Source organism: Pleurodeles waltl, chromosome 3_1 (genome assembly GCF_031143425.1).
Source record: "Pleurodeles waltl isolate 20211129_DDA chromosome 3_1, aPleWal1.hap1.20221129, whole genome shotgun sequence".
In the NCBI taxonomy this organism is placed as follows: domain Eukaryota; kingdom Metazoa; phylum Chordata; class Amphibia; order Caudata; family Salamandridae; genus Pleurodeles; species Pleurodeles waltl.
In genome coordinates this window covers 745,237,609-745,258,968 of record NC_090440.1, presented here as the reverse complement: position 1 = coordinate 745,258,968, position 21,360 = coordinate 745,237,609, and the positions used below count along the sequence as shown (strand labels likewise).

General features: G+C 44.4%; 1 protein-coding gene across 4 annotated transcripts in view; it reads right to left on the bottom strand.

Annotated features, from left to right (window-relative positions):
• The window catches only part of QSER1 (glutamine and serine rich 1), a 564,431-nt gene that overhangs the window by 485,929 nt on the left and 57,142 nt on the right, over positions 1–21,360 (bottom strand). For all 4 annotated transcript variants that reach the window (XM_069223515.1, XM_069223516.1, XM_069223517.1 and 1 more), the window contains exon 2: positions 18,116–18,216. In XM_069223515.1, the coding sequence (XP_069079616.1) occupies positions 18,116–18,216 (101 nt within the window). The remainder of the gene's footprint in view (positions 1–18,115; positions 18,217–21,360) is intronic.

The window sequence follows — 21,360 nt, the reverse complement described above, 5'->3', positions numbered from 1 at the left end:
CCTGCCAATCTATACAAGAAAAAAGCAACTCTCTTTGGAGTACTTAGTGATTACCTGCTATAACTTTAGATATTCACCATTTGTACTGTGCTTTGCTCTAAAAATCCACATTAATAATAGGAAGATGTGTGAAATAAATGAGCAACTATGAAAATGCATTTCTGTGTCAGAAACCTAGGCTGAACTTATGTACTGGCTCAAATAGGCATACCATATATTATTTTAGGAACACAAGTGGGTCCCACGTGCATCTGCTTTAAAATTAAGTGAATGCATCAATACCTCCTGGAAAGTTGAGCCCACAAGTACAGTTAAAAAACAAACAGGGCTATCCCAAGTGTCTTCTAGGCACACCTACATGAAATTAAAAAGGTACACTGAAACCCCTAAAAGTGATTCAGCTCTGTATTAATATTGCAACATTTTAAATATCCCAACATCATTAGTAATAGTACTCGTATAGAAAATATAATAAGACTGGTTTTCAGTACACCCAGTGTCCTTGGCTAAACTGAGAGTGAGTAGGATATAGTTACTGCCTTCTTTTTGCAACATCTTTCCCCCCCCGCCCTTTACTCGAACTCTGAAGTGGAGAATTTAAATTTCCCTAGCAGAAGACTTAACTGGTCGTCTGCCAGGAGTTCTCAACTTTCTTTTGAACATGTACCCTTAAATTCTTCAGACTTAAAAACGAATTTACTTCATGGCCTAACCTGCTTGGTTTACCAACCATGGGAAGTCTGTAAGTTGGCCCAATAACACTTTTGTCATATTTAATTCTCGTTTTTGACTACAGTTCTCTTCCTTCTTCTGCTCTTTAGAGGATCCTTCCACTTTAGTATTAACCTTATGCTGTGTGAACCTTCTTTACCTTGCTTGTGCCAAGCAATGAGACATTCACTGGAGCCTTAGTCCTGTTTTTAGCGTATTTCTGTGATCTAGTGAGTTTAGGTTGGACATTGAGAAAAAATGGACAGCAGCTAAAGGCTCTATATCACAGGGCAGATCTTACCACAAGCGTAGGTCTCAAAGAGATACATGTTTGACTTTCATCTGGAGATTACACTTGATGTGCACACTGGTTATTTTGCCCAAATAGTGCCTTGCCTGATTGTACTATCTGTTTTGATATTTCAACATTCCTCATGTCTAAATGTATTTTAACTCACACCAGTAATGACTGTCTATGCCGCATGATTATGTGGTACCGCGACCTGAGCAACACTTGAAAATTAGAGGAAAAAAATTTGAAAGAATTGGCCTTGTCCAGTCCAAATAAATTACTTGCCTTTCAATTTTTATCATTTAGGATATACCAAAACATTCTTTAGGGGATCTAAACTTCAGATAGAACATTTATCCTAATTTTAATGTTGAAATAATCCATTAGGAGAAAACGCAGGCAAATTCCAATCCGCCTCTCTTCCATCACCACACTGACATCTGGTAACCAGCCAAGAATAGAGAGCCTTTTTGCCAAGCATCCTTTACAAAGTACAATTAAAACGTAACTTACTTGAGTAAACCCTACTGGGAAAAAATTAGAACCCCAAGCCTGCATGGTGGGATACATTACTTGGCATTGAAGAACTCCCCAAAATACATGCTGGAAAAAACATCAAAAGTGGCTTGCTCTCAATCATTAATGGTAAGGCCTGGCAGACTATCGTACTTTTGATTAAAAACAACCAATGCTATTTTAGGACTTAAATCTGTATGAGCAGTGGATCTTAAAAACTGGAACTCATTCACAATACTAGGTCTAGTCCCAACATTACAGGAACCCATTTGACTCTACAAAGGCGGCTTGGGGAAAAAAAAAGTCCAAGGAGAACCAGTTACTATAGGTGGGATTCATCATCCGACTTGCAGCCATCAAGGTAACTTACACCATCCATGATCTCTAAAACATAAAATAAAACCACCTCCCCTCAGTATTTACATTTTAGAGCCAACCCGAGGGACAACACATACCATTTTGAAGTCAGATTAAGAAGGCTTATCAGCAGGCATTACTCCCTGCAACAAAGAAGCAAAGACCAGTGAAGTCCAGTTCACTGACCGGCCGCTGACCAAGGAACCAGACAGAGCAGCCGGAGCAAATTCCACCCGACGGAACTGGAGGACAAATCATCTAAGCGTGCTAAGTTTGATTTCACTGCAACCTTCAGTGGCTGAAACGTTCAATAGCCCAGGGTACTGTACCCCCAATGTTGGACATCCAGAAAAAAAGTCCACTCTGGACTCTCCAAGGACCAGACGAAAGCCCCGGTCAAGGGACTTCGGGACACAAAAGTGCCACCAATCACCTCCCCCTCCTCCCTCAGAGTGGCCCTGCTAACCTGCAATCCACCCTCAAAGTAACCTGCCTTCGTGTTCCAAGGGCAAATTTGCGCACAGCTCATGGTTCTCAAACTTTTTAATGCCGTGCCCCCCCCCCCCCTCAGAATTTTTCACGATAATTCTATTAAGTTGGCAAGTTTCAAATATGTCTACACTTATTTAAACATTGCAGCTAAGTTCTGTAACCTTTTTAACAATGCAATAAATGCTTTTCTGCTTAAAAAAAGCAGTGGTATCTGCATAATGCCTCTTTTGGCCAGAGCCTGGCGCCTCCCTCCCCCCCGGGAGGCCACCCCCCAGTTTGAAGTCCCCTGCTCCAAGGGGACCAACCAGACTAGTCTTGAAGTCTGCCTATGCACTGCTATTCCAAGTGGCCCCCCACAGAGGTCCTGCAGCAGCTCCAAAGCCTTTTCAGCAGCTGCTCCCGCTGAAACCATGAGCCTCCCAAACTTCCCCCACTGGTCCACAGGACATCTCGACGACTTCAACCTACAAACAAAAGGTGACACTGGTAAAGAAATTGCCTGATATTATGTGCATTTTAAAATTTTCCTCCAACTGATTCCTATGGTGCGTAATTACGCACAAAAGACTATTTTTGTTACACTTTGAAAAATCCTAACGTAAAAAGTACTTAACCCGATTTTAATGATCTCAGTCTTAAAAATGTTATAAAAATCTGAAGTATTTGCCTAAATTGGTTTTGAGGTATTCTTTTGAGTGTTAGGTCTATCTTGGAAAAGTGCAAAGCATTTGTTGTACTCAGAGTTTCAATAAATGTGGACAAACTGCTCGACCAATCTACCATAAAAATTAGAGCAGTGGGTGGTCTAGTTTTTACCTCACTAAACCACGGTGGGGTTGCTTGGACTCTCTGCACTATGCACATAATTTTTGTACACCACATAGAGAGCTAGCCTCCTAAACCTGAGGGACTTTCAAATTTCTGCGTCCTTATAAATGTTTTCTAACATTTCATCCACCTGAGGTCCAAAAAGATGCACCCCATCAAATGGAATGTTTAGATGGTGCTGTTGCTCCTCTGGGTTGAAGCCTGACATTTGGAGTCAATGGTGTCTACCAAGTATTATGTATGTGTTTATACCATGTGATGTTGTCTGCTGCATCCAGTGTGCAGCGCATGCTGACATAGATCACTTTTTCTAAGCCACATATTCTTCACCACTGTTCCTGTATAACTCGTGCTATATCAGGGCCTCCATTTCTCCAATGTAATCTGTTGTTTCATAACAGCAACACCACAGAATTGGCTAGGCACAAGTGGGTTGTTCCTCTTAAGGTAACTCTTGCCGCCTGTGTCTACTTGCTTACTTTCATTATCTGTGTGTAGGGCATCCTTGGTGGTTTGTGATTATGCTCTTTTCTGGCTGCATGTACTACCAGAGAGTCTGGTAGGACCCGACTTCTGGTACAAAAAAGGTCTTCTGGCAAAGCTTTGTAATTTTTTTTATTTTCTAGGTGGGCGTAACTACGTGGCCCTTACTGGGCTCTTTTAAGCTGTCAGAGGTAGATTTCATCATGCCCTGCAACCAAAAGTGAACACTGATTAAATCTTTGAGGGTTCCTATGAGGGAATAGTTTTCTTCCTCCACAATGTGCATTGCAAAATCAGGGAACTGTACCCGTCTCTGAATTACAGCATGGTATGCTGTTGCATCATCTAGGAAGAAAGGTTTTGCTAGGTAAAGTTTAATGTCCTGATCCTCTAGGGGAATCAACATTCTAGTCCTTCCATGGTTCATCTCCTGTCCCTATGAGTTGATCATATGGGCTGCCCCACCCCCCATACAAACTACCTCAGCCTGAGAAGCAGTAAGGTAAAATAGATTCTTCTGGAAATACTGGTGGAGGCAATGGAGGCACCAGTGAGACTGGCAGTCGTGGTCAAAGAGGTGGTGGTGTATGAGGCTGTAGTGAAGAAGGTGGCAAGGGTGCAGTCTACGATAATTAATTTGATGCGTTTGGCGAAGGTGTAGGCTGAGGAGATGTTATCTGCTACTTGCGCTTCTTGTGTACTGGGTGGAGGAATGTTGTATTTGGGTTTTACCTCAAAAGTATGCTTACTTTTCTTTGGGATGGGTGGAAGCTTGGAGGCCAGCTTTATTTGTGGAGGTTTTACCTAATGTTTGCTGGTATACAGTCTAATATGTGAGGTTCTGAGGTCTCCGAGCTCGGCCTTTAATGTCTTCTTGACTACAATCTAAACTCCGAAGATGCCGGTGGTGTTTCTGGTGCTGATGTCGGCATTTGGTGTCCCTTTGTGAAGGTTGTCAGCCAAGTAGGTCGGGCTAATTCTCCAATCCTTTGCCTTGGCTTTGACTGGGGCACAAGGGCAGCAGTGGGCCTTCATCTCTCCTTTTATCTGGTCAGGGGTGGATGCCAGACTCTCTTGGGAGCAGTGCTCCTCCCTTCTATAATGTTTTTCAAAGTATTGTTACCCTATGTCTCGGATGAATAGTCTCGGACCTTGGTGTCTTCCTCATAGGTGGTCCTTGTAGCATCAACTCTAAAGGGTCTCACTTTTTCGGAGGCCAACGACCAATGCTTGGTGTTCTCTCAGCAACCTGTGGCTTTGATGGTAATTCGTCCTGGGTGTCTATGGGATCTTGCCCCCAAAAATGTCTGGAGTGTCCAACTCAGCCCGACGCGGTTTCCTTCAGGGTGCCCAACATGTCTGGGTGCGAAACGTGCCCATTGCAATAGGCACCCGCTGTCTGTATAGAGTACAGCTCAACAAGAAGATTTTCAAACAATATTCAATCATCTCTATAATAGCGGGTAACAGCCTTCTTCAAGGAGGATGATTACTAGAGTCTGAGAAACAAGACACACTAGAGGGATACTGAAAAAGCCATAGATCGCATCAAAACTGTGAAGAGGGATCCCACCTTCAGATATGGAACTAAGGGTCTAATTTAGAACTAGGAGTCGGGTTACTTCATCACAAAGGTGACGGATGTCCCATCTGCCGAAGTCTAAATCTCATTATGTTCAATGAAATTTAGATTTCCGTGGATGGGACATCTGTCACCTGTGCCAGTACACGGGTAAAGTGGCTACCCCGCACTTACGAAGTCCAGGAAAATGGAGCTGACGTTTGTAGGGGCACCTCCGCTCATGGAGGGGTGCTTTCACACACGGGCACTTGTACCCTTCCTTCTGGGCTGGGGGGCCTGCCAGAGGGGTGACTTATAGAGGCCTGGTGTGGTGACCTGTAGGGAAAGGGTACATGCACTTTTTCCACGCAGGCTGCAATGGCAGACCTGCAGACACATTTTGCATGGGCTCCCATGGGTAGCATAATACATGCTGCAGCCCATGGGGAACCCCTGGTGCCCCAATGCCCTGAATACCTAGGTACCGTATACTAGGGACCTATATGGGGGCACCAGTATGCCAACTATGGGGTGTACTAAATCAGGAACAACCAAATTTGGAGGGAGAGAGCACAGTCACTGGGATCCTGGTTAGTAGGATCCCAGTGAACACAGTAAAAATACACTGACAAGGCAAAAGGTGGGGGTAACCATGCCAGAAAGTGGGTACTGTCCCACATAACCCCCACCACCTCCCAACGAAGGACAATAAAGCTAACCTTGTCCAGGTGAGACTTCATTGTCTAAGTGGAAATATCTGGAGAGTTCATCTGCATTGGAGTGGTTACTCCCAGGTCTATGTTCCACTGTATAGTCCATTCCCTGTAGGGATATGGATCACCTCAACAGTATGGGTTTTTCACCTTTTCTTTGTTTTAACCATAGAAGGGGCTTGTGGTCTGTTTGACCAAGGAAGTGAGTGCCAAACAAGTATGGCCTCAGATTCTTCACAGCCCAAACCACTGCAAAGACCTTCATTCTATGGCTCACCAAAGCTTTTCCCTGGGGGTCAACCTTCTGCTTATAAAAGCAACAGGTTGGTCCGCGCTCTCCGTATTAAGTTGTGACAGTACTGCCCCAACCCCTACCTCAGAAGCATGTGTCTGTACTATGAATTGCTTGTAGTAGTCAGTGATTCTTAAAATAGGAGGAGAGCACATGGGTTGTTTAAGGTCCTCAAAAACTTTTTGGCAGCTAGCTGTCCATAAAACTTTCTTTGGCATCTTTTGGAGGTGAGGTAATTAAAAGGGGCTACAATGCAGCCATGATTCTTAATTAACCATATACAAAGAAAGTGGAATGTGAAAGTCAGCCCCCACCCAAAGAAGTGGATTCGGTAGAGGAGAGTTGGAGGAACTAGAAACCCCAAAATGAAAGTACCAGAGTCACATCCCTTCCCCCCGGCAACCCTTTTCCCCCCTCCCACCAGCGACCAGGACAAAAGAACTAAGTACCTGGTTCTCCCCAAAGCCATAAATAGGACTACAGAAAAGGATAATGCAAGACCCAGACAAGACTGTGAGAAACCAAAAGGTGGATCCTGGTAGAGGAAGACCAGGAAAGGAAGGGGACCAAGTCCAGTTCTCGTTGAAGTGTCCAGTGGTGGCAGGAGCCACTTACCACTAGTCTGTGGATGCAGGACCAGGTTGACTGTGGACAAGGACAGTCAGCAGTGCAGCACCGGAGCAACTGAAGAGCTCCTGGAGTTAGGCAGTCGACGTCCCATGCCGGAAGAAAGACTCCAGTCAGTCAGTGGTGTGGGAAAACCACCAAAAAGCCTTGGCAAAGGGAAATGTCGTGGAAGAAGAAATGTGGAGCTGCCGGGGACCAGCAAGGCCCAGGGGGACTCCTCCCACAGAGGGGAGTCCCGGGTGACACTCAGCAGTGAGGAGAGTCACAGGAAGAGAAGGCAGCCCCCACAGGCCACCCATAGGCTGTAAGCACAGGAGTCTCGGTTAAGCCCATGCAGCACACCTAGAACGGAGTCCCACATCGCTGGAGAAGCACACAAAGGACTGTACGTCGCAGAGAAGAGAACTGGGGGCTGGGGCTACACGGAGCCTGAAGATCCCTTGGAAGAGATGCCAACAAGCCTTGGGAGCTGCAAGAGACGCAGTGCAAGGGGGTACTGTCCTGCGTGGACAGACAAAGGCTTACCGTCTCCTAAGTTGGACACCTGGTAGAGAGGACCAAGGGGACCACTCCAGACCACCACCCGTGATGCAGGTTCCATGCAGAAGGAAGGCTTGTCCCCCTCAGAGAATGCACAGCCAGGGAAATGTTGCAGTTCCTGGAAGGAACAGTGGAAACAATGTTGCAGAGCAGAGTCGTCGCTGTAGTTGCAGATTGTCGGTTCCTGGATGGTCCAGTTGCAGTTCCAGTGGCCAGAAGGAGAAATAAACATTGCAGAGGAATCCTTCTAGAATCTTGCACGTTGAATGTGAGGACTCACCCAAGAGGAAGACCCTAAATAGCCCATAAAGGGGGATTGATCACCTAGCAGGGCTGGTGACCAGGAGAGGGTTGGGAGGTCACCTGCCTGTGCTGGCCACTCAGATGCTCCCAGAGGCCTCTGCCCATCTTAGATTCCAAATGGCAGAATCAAGTGGCCAACTGGAGGAACTCTGGGCACCATCCTGGGGTAGTGGTGGACAGGGGAGTGGTTACTCCCCTTTCCATTGTCCAGTTTTGTGCCAGAGCAGGGACGGGGGGCACCAAATGTGCCCTTCAAAGCATACCAGTGGCTTGGGAAGGCTACCCCTTCCAAGCCATGTAACATCTATTTCCAAAGGGAGAGGTGGTGTAGCCTCCCTCTCCCAAAGAAAATCCTTTGTTATAACTTCTGGTCTTGAGCTTGTCAAGCAGAAGGAGGGCAGAAACCTGTCTGTAGGATGGCAACAGCGTGGGCTGCCTGGGAAAGGCCTGCAAACTGGTAGGAGCAAAGCTGGGGGTCCTCCAAGGAGCCCCCCCAGAGTACATGGAATCATACAACCAATACTGGCAACAGTATTGGGGTAGGATTCCAACATGTTTGACACAAAACATGCCCAGGGTTCGGCGTTACCATTATGTAGCTGTACCTATGTCTAGTACACAAGTAAAATAGTTTCCCCGCCATTACAAAGTCCAGGAAAATGTAGCTGGAGTTCGCAGGGGCACCTCTGCTCATGTAGGGGTGCCCTAACACGGGTACTTGAACCCTGCCCGCTGAGCTAGGAGGGACTGCCATAGGGGTGTCTTACAGTGACCTGGTGCAGTGACGGGTAGTGAAAGGGTGCATGCACTTTTTCACACAGGCTGCAATGGCAGACCTGCAGACACATTTTGCATGGGCTCCCATGAGTGGCATAATACAATCTGGAACCCATGGGGGACCCCTGGTGCCCCAATGCCCTGGGTACCATATACTAGGTACTTACATTGGGGCACCAGTATGCCAATTGTGGGGTGCACAAAGTCATGAACAACCACATTTGGAGGGAGAGAGCACAGTCACTGGGGTCCTGGTTAGCAGGATCCCAGTGAACACAGTCAAAACACACTGACAGCAGGCAATAAGTGGGGGGTAAACATGCTAAAAAGAGAGTACTTTCTTACAACAGCTATAGGTTCATTTTCTATATTAGGAGGAAAGGAAGGGGATCCTGCCTAGTTCTGGTGTTGCCTCATGGCGGGAGCACCCTACCCTTTGCTTCTGAGCTGCATCTGAGTGTCTGGTTCCTGCACAGAAAAGATATGGTTTTCTTCTGCCTTTCTGTGTTTTAGGGTGCCTATTATTGTGTACCTTTTGGTTTTACCTATAAGGTGATCAATACAGAAGTGGGCATATTTTTCATATACTTTTTGCGCCTTTTTGGCGACGTGGGACAGCCCCAAATGTATTCCTCGGGCATGAGTTTTTGAGTGGGGACATTCACCATTTGTGCGTTCTTTGGTGATTTACAGTATGTAAGCCCACTTGGGTTTCATTTCTATGCTTTTAACCTATAACCATTCCCAAAGGAGGGTTTCCCCGCTGCTCTCATTTGTGAATATTTGCACTACACCTCATGAACTCTGGGCGAGAGACCTTTTTTTTTTTAACAGGGACACTAATCAGTTTAGTGTCCTTTGCGGACACACGATTTGTGTGCCCACTTGGGCTTCAATTTGCGCACTCAGCATTTGACTGTTCCCTTATGAGGGTTTCTCAACTATTTTCACATTTGTGATTATTTGTAATGCCCCTATATTGTGTGATTTATTTATAGCTAATTTTCATTTAAATTATGTTACATACACTTATTTTCATGTCATGTATTTTCAGTCACGAAAGATTACACTCTGCTTTTTCGTAAATTATATTAGAAGTTTTACTCAGAGCTTAAAGACCATTAGTCAGATTGCTTTCATTAGGTTTTGTTTTTTCTTACGGCACGGATTCAGTGTATTTACTTTGAGTGATTAATGGTTACAATCTAGCACCCTTGCTATGTTCACCTAGTCTGCTTTCTATGTTCATTATTTTTATTCACACTGTTTTTAGGTCAGCTCTGCACTGACTGTCATGTGATCAACGATCTCAGCTGTTGAAACACTTCATCAGTTGCCTGAATAAATCCGCTGATGGTGGCTTAACGCATCCTTAGTGAATGTTATTTGTTTTATTTCTGAGACTTTGATAACCGGTTTCACGTTCCACCCCACCAGGCTGAGGGTCTTTCTGGAGCAGGGCTAAAGACTGTTTGCACGTATATGTATGTATGTATGGATGGATATATAGTCACTGCAAAAAAAAAAAATTCAAATCAAACGTCAAAGGAATGCTATAGTTATGCACAGATTTCACTCGTACAAAACCATTGAAATTCAGCAGTTCTAGTTGTTGTGCGGGTGTGTATGTGTAAGTGGGTCTGCATAAATTGGGGTTTAGGTCCCAGAATCCTCCCTGGATCCACCTGAATTTACCCAAATCCGGGAGGATCCGGGGAGGATTCAGGGCTTCTTGCATGGTAAAAAAAAAAAAAAAAAAAAAGTTTTTGGGACTAATTCTTGCTCACAGACCCCTCCATTACCCTGACCCCTTTAATCACTTTTGATCTTTAACTTCCCCAGTGGAAACCGAATCCTGATGAACAAAATGGCGACCGCAACTCTCAGGTTACAGTCCGCAAATCACGGCTTTGCTGTTGGCGCCTGGATTTGTGAATCTGAGGATGATCTGTGATGCCTATATGTACACAAATTTGAATTGCCTTCAACTTCTCTAAAACTACTGAACAGATTTACACCAAATAGCAAAAAGGGCTCTTTCCGGACCAAGAGCTACCTTTCTGCCAAATTTGGTGTATTTCTGTCCAGCAGCTCGGCTTCTATCCCTGTTCAAAATCCGTATGAAAATTAACATGGAGAAAACATGTTATGGGACCACCCCTTTTTCTCAGCCCCCGCTCGACGGATCACCACGAAACTTTCAAGATAGCAGTTGACATGAGCATCGTATTTGTTTGGAAAATTTGTGAAGATTTGCCAACCAGCTCCAAAGATATAAGCAAGAAAAAAGGCTTTTTCTATAGAAACTAGGTCCTAGCTATAACTACCTATACGTATATATACATACATACACTTAAAAAACAAAGGCTACAGGGGGGCATTATAGTTAGGCCCTAAGGTAACTATAACTCGCACCCCCTGCCACGCACAGTTTTTTCTTTATTAATTGGATTACTAATGCTTCATTGATATTTTTGATGACTAACTATAACTGTGGAATCTCTAAGGTTTTGTAGGAGTAAATTCAGAGCCTAACTAAATGTCCCTGTAACCTATGGCTTTTTATGTGAATTTTTATTTTTTATTTGATTTCCTAACTAGAACGTTCTTTTAACCATTGATTTTTTCAGTGAATTTCTATGTTTTTTTTTTTACCAAAGTAAATTTAATTACTAAACATTCATCAAACCACTGCTGCGCATGGCCTTTGACCGTGTGCAGCGAGGGTTGGCCGCAGGGCCTGGATGGCAGCCAGGCCCTGCAGCCAGGCCCTGCAGCCAACCCCCTATAACCACCTAACCCCTTCCATGCACGGCAGAAGGGTCTGTATCTCTGGAAGTGAGACTAGATGTGGGAGGGTGCCCCTGGGTGTGAGACTGTCTGGGTGTGAGAGTGAGGGTCTGAGTTGCTCTGTGAGTGGGTGTGTGAGGGTCTGAGTGGGAGTGTGAGGGGGTCTGAGTGGGTGTGTGAGGGGGTCTGAGTGGGTGTGTGAGGGGGTCTGAGTGGGTGTGTGAGGGGGTCTGAGTGGGTGTGTGAGGGGGTCTGAGTGGGTGTGTGAGGGGGTCTGAGTGGGTGTGTGAGGGGGTCTGAGTGGGTGTGTGAGGGGGTCTGAGTGGGTGTGTGAGGGGGTCTGAGTGGGTGTGTGAGGGGGTCTGAGTGGGTGTGTGAGGGGGTCTGAGTGGGTGTGTGAGGGGGTCTGAGTGGGTGTGTGAGGGGGTCTGAGTAGGTGTGTGAGTGGGTCTGAGTAGGTGTGTGAGTGGGTCTGAGTAGGTGTGTGAGTGGGTCTGAGTAGGTGTGTGAGTGGGTCTGAGTAGGTGTGTGAGTGGGTCTGAGTAGGTGTGTGAGTGGGTCTGAGTAGGTGTGTGAGTGGGTCTGAGTAGGTGTGTGAGTGGGTCTGAGTAGGTGTGTGAGTGGGTCTGAGTAGGTGTGTGAGTGGGTCTGAGTAGGTGTGTGAGTGGGTCTGAGTAGGTGTGTGAGTGGGTCTGAGTAGGTGTGTGAGTGGGTCTGAGTAGGTGTGTGAGTGGGTCTGAGTGGGTGTGTGAGTGGGTCTGAGTGGGTGTGTGAGTGGGTCGGAGTGGGTGTGTGAGTGGGTCGGAGTGGGTGTGTGAGTGGGTGCATCAGTGTCTCAGTGGGTGTGTGAGTGGGTGCATCAGTGGGTCTGTGAGTGGGTGCATCAGTGTCTCAGTGGGTCTGTGAGTGGGTGCATCAGTGTCTCAGTGGGTCTGTGAGTGGGTGCATCAGTGTCTCAGTGGGTCTGTGAGTGGGTGCATCAGTGTCTCAGTGGGTCTGTGAGTGGGTGCATCAGTGTCTCAGTGGGTCTGTGAGTGGGTGCATCAGTGTCTCAGTGGGTCTGTGAGTGGGGCATGAAGGTCTGAGTGCATCTGAGTGGGGCGTGAAAATCTGAGTGGGTGTGTGAGGGTCTGAGTGGATCTGTGAGTGGATGTGTGACGGTCTGAAGGTGTCTAAGTAGGTCTGTGAGTGGGTGCGTCGGTGTTTGAGTGGGCCTGTGAGTGGGTGCGTAAGGGTCTGAGTGGGTGTGTGAGTGCCTAAGTGGGCCTGTTAGTGGGTGTGCGAGTGTCAGAGGCTCTGTAGGTAGCTGCATGAGTGTGAGTGCGATTATTTAGTGGACGAACTAGTGTATGAATGAGTCTATAATTGTTTTTCTCTCCATTTTTTCACTAATATTCACAAAGTTGTTGTGATGTTATACAGGGATAGGAGGGGGGCTCCCGAGCGTTGCGACTTATTCACACAAAAAAAAAACTCCTAAATCACAGCCCTGGGGTCAGTGTACCTTCAATACTGACCCCCTAATGCCACACTTCATTTTATTTTTCAGCCCCGGGGACCATGACCTGTTACCTAAAATGGTGGCCGCAAGTTTCTGGTCAGGTTGCTGCCAGCCATCATTCCTGCTGACACACCTATTTGTAAATTTGCCACAATCTCCATGAAACATCGCAACAGATCCGCAGCCCTATATATACAAAAGTATTTCCCCTTCCCTTAAATATCTCAAAACCTACTGAATGGACTTACACAAAATCTCCAAAAGTGTAATCTGCGAACCGAAGTCTACCTTTCTGCCAAACTTAGTGTAATTCCGTCCAGCAGTTCTGGCTGTAGACGTGTTCAAAACGTCTATGGGAATTAATATGGAAAACATGTGGTTTTTATACCCCTCCCTCCGCTTGACCGATCACCAAGAAACTTCCCATGCACAACAAGAATCAATGGCACACCTTTTTGGGGGGAAATTTCATGAAGATTCATCAAACAGTGCCAAAGATACGGTCAAGTCAAAAAAGGCTTTTTGAATGGAAACATGGTCTTAACTATAACTACCTATTGGCAACAAACAGTAGTTCAATATAAATATATATATATATATATATATATATATATATATATATATATATATATATATATATATATATATATATATATGAGAGAGAGAGAGAGAGAGAGAGAGAGAGAGAGAGAGAGAGAGAGAGAGAGAGAGAGAGAGAGAGAGAGAGAGAGAGAGAGAGAGAGAGAAATCGATTGAAAAAAACAAAGATATAGGTAGGAATTGTAATAATATCTTACTTTACATAAAAAAGATTAAAGGGATGTTATAGTTAGGTGACAATGTCAGTTAAAACATTCAATTTTTAATTAACAAATCCACTGGAATTCGCCTGTTATAGTTTTATCAAGTTACTATAACTTGTGCCCCTTCATGCACGGTGTTATCGATGATGTCCTTTCAGATGTTGCAGTTATGTTATCAATTATGTCAGAGAACTTCTCATGAGTGATATAATATGTGAAGTAAATAGCAGTGCATGGCGAGAGCGCAAGATGTAGTTAATTTAGACCAGACACAGTGTGGTGTTAGGGGCCCCACCGCGCAAGGCTGACTAGGTCATGTAACAATATAAAGGGTGCCATTTTAAGTAAGGCAAATTTATTGGCTTTGTCGAAGTGTCAGAATACAAAAAGAAGCAGCCCTATTGGGTTTCTCAAGGGGTCAGGGGTTAGACATTAACATATATAAAGTAGATCTATTGGCTAGTCAAAAAGTCAGCAATCACTATAATCAAATGTATGTTTCATAAATTCACATACTGCAATGATTAATAATAATAATGAGGATCTGAAATTACTTTGAATAAAACGTTTTTAATAAAGAAAATTGGCATGTCTTTAAATCTTTTTAAACAGTTTTCAGGCTACCAATATCCGCCGTAGAGCCAAGCACACATGAGCCCTGCACTACAGCTGTAGAGAATACAACTCCAGTTCAGAGTACTTTAAAAAAACATATAGGTTGTGCTCCTGGGGTCATGAATTCAATGACACAGGACACCTTGTATTTATTTATTTTTTAGATGTTGTTCAGGCGGCTTCTGCAGTCGCCGCACACCTTAGAACCATGAAAAAAAAAATGTTGGTAGTGTCGCCTCCTCCTCCTCTTTTAGGGCCACCAGGAATAAAAAATATTCTTTGAAAAAAAGACTTAAGAACTATGGGGAGCTCCTGAGCTGGAGCATTAAACGCGATATTAGCAGCTACTCTACTCATTTCACATAGCTTTTTTCTTTATATGGGGTGGGAAGGCTTGCAGCTCTCCTCTCCCACTCCTACTTTGGGCACCAGGGATTCCACCCAAGGGGCAGATTTGTTTTTTTGTTAAAGGGGAGATGGGCATAGAATCCCTCTTGCACAAAACTAAGTATTCCTCGCCAAAGATAGGTCCCAAATTCCTCCTCTAGGCAAATAAACTAGAGGTTTATCAATTATTTTCTTTACATATGACCCTCATCCACTCTAGTAGTGGCATGCTTCATCAACGGCTCCACCCAGCCCCTAGAATATAGGTTGGGCTCAACCGTGTTTCAGGGAGCACTTAAATATATCCTACCGGAGGACTCTGAAGATAAAAATACCTCAATTTGTCACATGATATCCTTTTACTCACAGTCAATGTGGGTGTAGATCAAAAACACTTGGGAGGGATCAGTAGGATTTTATGGTTCTAAGACCCTCTCTTAAGCTGTTGACATGTTTCAGCCCCTGAAACTTTGTGTCAAAGTGAGGAATTTTTATCTTTAGAGTCCCCCGGTAGGATATATTTAAAGTGGTCCCTGAAACACAGTTGAGCCCACCTTGGCTTTTAGGGACGAGGGTTGAATTGATGATGAAGCATGCCACTGCTAGAATCGGTAAGGGTCATATAGAAAGAAAATAATCATTTTCTTTATTGATAAATCTCTGGTTGCTTTGCCTAGAGGGGGATTTTGAGACCTCTCTTTGGCGAGGAATACTTAGTTTTGAGCAGGATTGGCATATGTGAGAGCGTATTCCTTCGACCCTCCTTTTTTTTATTAGATTTCTTCCTTTACCTCTCTATTGGTGGGGCCTATCTTCGACCTCAGTCCATTTTTTGACCCTGCAGTTCCCTGCCTACAAGAGCAATGTAAGAGAAAACAAACTCCATGCAGGCAGGGAACACAGGTGTGCTCTCACCCAGCGGGAGCAAAGAGAAGCCACCCTAGCTGGGCAGGAGCAAACAGATCGAGCCAGCTCCTGCTGCACCGTAAACTGTGCAGACGGACAAGATGGTAGGGGCTGCTACGGCCTCTGGGATCCCTCAGCAGACCCATGGCCCAGAATTACCATGGGGCTGCTAGGAACCAGGAGTACATTTCTAGGGTCCCTGAGGCCTGTAAAAGGTTTGTGTAGGGCCTAAAATCCCTCAAAAAATTATTTAACTGCATTCTCCTTATCAATCCCCCCAAGGGTCCTCCCTCAGCCCCACATTCTTCAACATTTACATGCTCCCCCTAGCCAACATCCTCCGATCACACGGAATCCCCAATCCTCTCCTACGCAGATGACACCCAACTCATCCTCTCCTTGACCCGCAACCCCACCACTGCCAACCTACATGCAGCTCTCCTCGACACCGCCAACTGGATGACAACTAACCACCTAAAGCTTAACTCCAGCAAAACCGAGATCATCATCTTCGGCCCCAACAAAACCATATGGGACATCTCCTGGTGGCCCACCACCCTAGGCCCCGCAAACCACACATGCAACCTCTGCAACATCCTGGACCCCTCCCTCTCCATGACACAGCAAATAAATGCTATAACCTCCTCCTGCTTCCACACACTCCGCACTCTAAAAAAAATTCCTTCAAATTGATTCCCCCAGAGACCAGGAAGACAGTCACCCATGCACTCATCAGCAGCAGACTAGACTACGGTAACACCCTCTATGCCGGCACCACAATCAAACGCAAACTCCAGAGAATCCAAAACACAGCCGCACGCCTCGTCCTTGGCCTTCCCCGCCACAAACGAATCTCACCACACCTCAAAACCCTTCACTGGCTCCCCATAAACAAGAGAATCACATTCAAGATCCTCATCCATGCACACAAATCCCTCCACAACACCGGCCCGACCTACCTCAATGAAAGAGTGAACTCCCACCCACAACCTCCGATCAGCCAACCTCGCCCTAGCCACAGTACCCCGCATCCAACGCACCACCACAGGAGGCAGGTCCTTCTCCTACCTCGCCCCCAAAACCTGGAACTCCCTCCCCACCAACCTCCGCAAAACCAAAGACCTTCTGCTCTTCAGAAAGAACCTCAAAACATGGTTGTTCGAACAGTGACCCTCCTGCCCCCTCCCTTCCACCTTGAACCCCCCCAAAAGAACGCTTTATAAATTTGACTGATTGATCAGGGGGGAGGGGACATGTTCAGGGATGAAGGACGCAAACCAGAGATGAGGTGGCTTTAAAAAAAATATATATATTTAAAAAGCATTTGCAATGCAATGGGTCTCGCATTTGCTCGAGTTAGAGCTATTAGCGTTGTAAACTTCTAACCGGACTTTTCTTACCACACAAGTTACAAGGGAAAAAAAAAAAAGTGCAATCACGCTATGTAAAATGCAGTGCGGTCACGATGAAATTGAAAATGGAAAAACAGAGCGCAATCACGCTGCATGGAAAATAAAAAGATAAAGTAGTCCGGAAACTATGCTGAAAACATAGAGCCTCGAATGGTTTCAATAGTTTACCGGTGCTGTGTAGGTGGGCTAAACACCAGAAAAGGCATGACGTATGCATGCCTTTCACAAATGAAAGTAAGCGGATTTTAAAAGGCAAGCCCACGAACCAATGAAAGTGACTTACGTGACATGGGTGTGGTTAGAAGCCCAAAGAGAGAGATTACAGCATGGAACATAGCGCTTTGTGCCCGCCCATAAAAAAATGGGAGTCTGATTTTTTAAAACATTTTTAACCATGCACCCTCTGCAAATGTGTTGTGACAATTTTTTTTTTAATGAGAAAAAGGTACATTTTCGACCCCATGGACTCCCCAACAAAGCCTGAGGTGGGAGTATTAATAATTCAATACACCCATTTACAGGACAGGGGACTGACTCGCCAAGTCCAAAAATGTCTGTCATCACATCTTTGGCGATATGGAAGAAGCCAATCATATATTATCTAAAGATCTATTGGCTCTGTGGATCCTCCGCAATTTACACCAAAATCACAAAAGGCACACTTTCTAGGCTAAGATCTAGCTTTCTGTCAAATTTGGTGTATTTCCACTCAACAGTTTTTGGGCTATCACTGTTCAATTTTCCTATGACTATATGAATAGGGGGATGAGCGTTTTGGTACCCCCTCTTTTTGTTTCAGCCCCTGGATGACATATCACCATGAATCTTTCCAGGAAGTAGCTGTGGAGGAATTTTTGTGTGATAACAGCATGCATGGGAAAGAGTGCATTGTAAGGTATGTTTCCCATTTCAATAAGCCTGAGCATTCAATGAGCCTAACACCCTTGGACGTTCTCACTCAAAGCCCCTGAAATATGATATAAGTATACATAACATAACCGCAACAAATTTCAACTAAACAAACGTGACATACTTATTGTTAGTGAGCGCAAAAACGAAGATAGATGTTAAAACAATAACTTCTGTCCTATTGTACTTAATTTCTATTATCCACTGTGTTTTCTATCAATCATACAAGGGTTTGACAAATAAAGTTTATGAATATAATATTAGTACATATATAAAGCTAATGAAAATAATGCAGCTTACCTGTAGGATGGTGTGTGGCACTATATGCTGGCAGTTGTGCAGCGGTATAGGCCTGCCTGTGAAGAAGATCTGCTTCTGAGGGACCTGATCCATAGCTTAAACTGTAAATTAAAGGATATTAATAAGCAGACATTAATGCTTTTTAACTTGACACATTTTCTGCACAGGAGGCTTATCAACTGGTCACAAAATAAGCAAGTGACAAAGCAAATTATTTTTGCCTAGGGCAGAGTGTAACAGCAGCAACCCAATTGTATGAGAGGTAAAGCGATTGCAAGTGACAGTGGTAGAGTGAGCGAGAGAGAGGTGTGTGTGTTTTTCTGCTCTAATTAAAACATGTTTGTGCACGGAAATGTGGGTGTGCATAATAACAAGTATGTCAGAATGTGCTGGTTCTCATTAAAGTGTGTGTTGATATAATATGTGTATGTTAATAATATGTGCATGTTCACCTGATGCAAAATAGTGCTATTGAAAAACGTGTCATGGTTTGGGTATGTGAATGTCTAAGCATGGCTAAGTATTACATATGTAATTTTGTGTTTTGGTATTAGGGTGCATGGAAATGCTTGTATGTAAAAGGCACTGGTGCAGCAAGGGGTGAGGGAAGCAACTAAGAAAGGACCTGATTACTGTCTGCAGAAATGAGACTAAGCTGAGTAGGATGAGATTTTGTAGATCCATGTAATGTTTTAAACTCCTCTCCCACATGACTGCCTTACATACAGCAGTTCTTAATGGGTAGGATTGTGCCTCTGCTTCTAGTTGGCCCTTCTATCGTATACACACTGGTTGTCTGCAAGTCCATTCAGTTATTGCGCCACTGTTTCCTTCTGGGTGGACAATGCACAATATATCCAAGGGTTGTTTAACAGTGCATTCAGGGTTTGACACTCTCTCTCTTTTCTAGGCATACTCCATATAATATGCAATCTGGGAGATTCTACCCATGTACATGCTACGCATTGTATGCCTGTCTCAGCTTTAAAATAGTGATTGCTTCTAAAACGGAAGGTATGCACTGCTGTATCAATTTTGACACTCTCCACATCACCTCGTGTTTATGCTCACCACACCATATTTGAAGACAATCTTTGAATCTCACGAACCTCACCCAACTCCTCCTAAATAGGCCAGATTACTCCAAAAACCGCCTTGCTCTTTTAAGAGGTGTAAAGTGATATACACATAATACAATACAACACAACACAGCACTTCGAGGATCAAATGCAAACAAATTATGAGAGAGGTTAGCACTCTAGCTTCTTCCAGATGGTGGGTGGTTAGAGAAGCAGTAATCCTATCACAGCTTCGGTCACATACACAATACAGCATGGATCCTGGGTAATTGGGGTGAGGGAAACAGAGGCCTAGAAGTGATGAGGAAGGATACAGTAATCAGTCTTGCTATTTCGGTGTCTAGAGTGCCTATGCATGATACCCTACCAGTAGTATACATCTGAACTGTCACAAAATGGCAAAACATGCTGATTCGACAATAGCTCCAATATGCAATCATTCTAAACAGCTGGTCTACTTTCGGAAATTGATGCCACAATCAACTATGAAATAAATGATCAGTTAAGCTATAAAACTTGATTACCTAGGCAAAATGTTAGAATGGAGCAAATTTAATTTATGGTACTAAATGAAAAGTAAAGTGAGTAAGTGGAATTAAACAGCAGTTTTTAAATTTTAGAATATGCATTCACCAATAAATCAAACTATGCATGTTTAGTAAGCATTATAAATAAAATGTGAACAAAGCAGAATGAGCAGATACATGCTGATAATTGCGTATGTCTACAAACTACATTAATGGTCCACAAACGAAATAAGACTGAAGGTACTGGTGTGATTCAGTGCACAATGCCCATTTGTTTTCAAGAAATAGTCTCATGCTTAAATCATTTATGAATCACACTACCAAAAGAGAAAGTGACCCTGTTCATGAGCATGGGGGGTAATCCTAGTCTGCGTGAAAGGGTAGAGATTATCAATTTAGTATCATAGTTTTTTTTCCAGATGCAATTCCTGCAATGAAAACGAAACACGGACTTTTTCACAGCACAGAATAAAGTCAAGGAAGACTAACTGTTTTCAACGGTGCACTACTGCTGATCGGTTTCCCACTTCTCACTCTCTCTCTCTTTCTAACCCAAAGTTCTTCACAAAGATTATAAAACCGGGAAAAGTGTGTTGTCTACAGGGAGAGTGCTGAAGAACTTTTAGCACAAGAGTCAGACTGAAAAACATATGCTCACTTGTGGTAGGAATTCAAAGGTGAAAAAAACTAAAGAGACCAACGGATGCCAGTTACCACCATGTCACAGTGTTCAACCACAGAGGAGAGCTTACAGTATTTGCAGGAACTAGCGGAAGTTGCCCAAGTGACTGCTTTGAAGGTAACAAATACAGATGAGCTGCTAAAGGGTTGCTAAAGCTGTCTCGAATTCAAGAACACAAAAAACATCAGGGAATAAGGAATCCCTAAGACAGTAGCAGACACAAACAGCCCAACATGTGACAAGTTGAAAGTCTCTATTAAGTCTGTATTGGTACCAAAATCTCCTAAACTCAAGCATGTGAAGGGTTCTTTCAGCAATGAAATAATGATAAAAATGATTATTGATGGCAAGCACCTTTATTAATTCAAGCCAACGGGACCTCTAAAAAAAATATATTGAATTCTGCGATCAACTGCACGCCAGAAAACAGTGTAAGAACCTATGAAGAAAGGAACTGTAACTTGTTGACCAAGCACTTTAACAGCAACTGAGGAAGCTCTATTTCACGTTACCCATTTAAACGTACTGCATGACACAGTTTAATCAATCAACCAGTGATTTTTAAAGTATGGCTAATCATTCGTAGGGTCACAAAGGCGCTGTTTGTGGGCATGCTGCAATCGAAGAGCCAGCATGCTCTTGAGGTCCTTCCTGAACTGCTTTAATGAGGAGGTCTGCCTGAGCTTGAGAGGTAGAATGTTCCATGTCTGGGCTGCCTGGAAGAACGGAGATGTCTGTTGGGTACGTAGCAGGCGAGGCGGTGGTTGATGTATGCCAGTACTATGTTGTGTAGTGCCTTGTAGGTGTGGATCAGGAGTTTGTATGTGATGTGCTTGTTGACTGGGAGCCAGTGTAGGTCTCTGAGGTGGGAGGAGATGTGGCTGTGTCGGGGGATGTCAGGATGAGTCTGGCTGCTGCATTCTGGATTCTTTGTAGTCTTTGAAGTGCAGTTGAAGA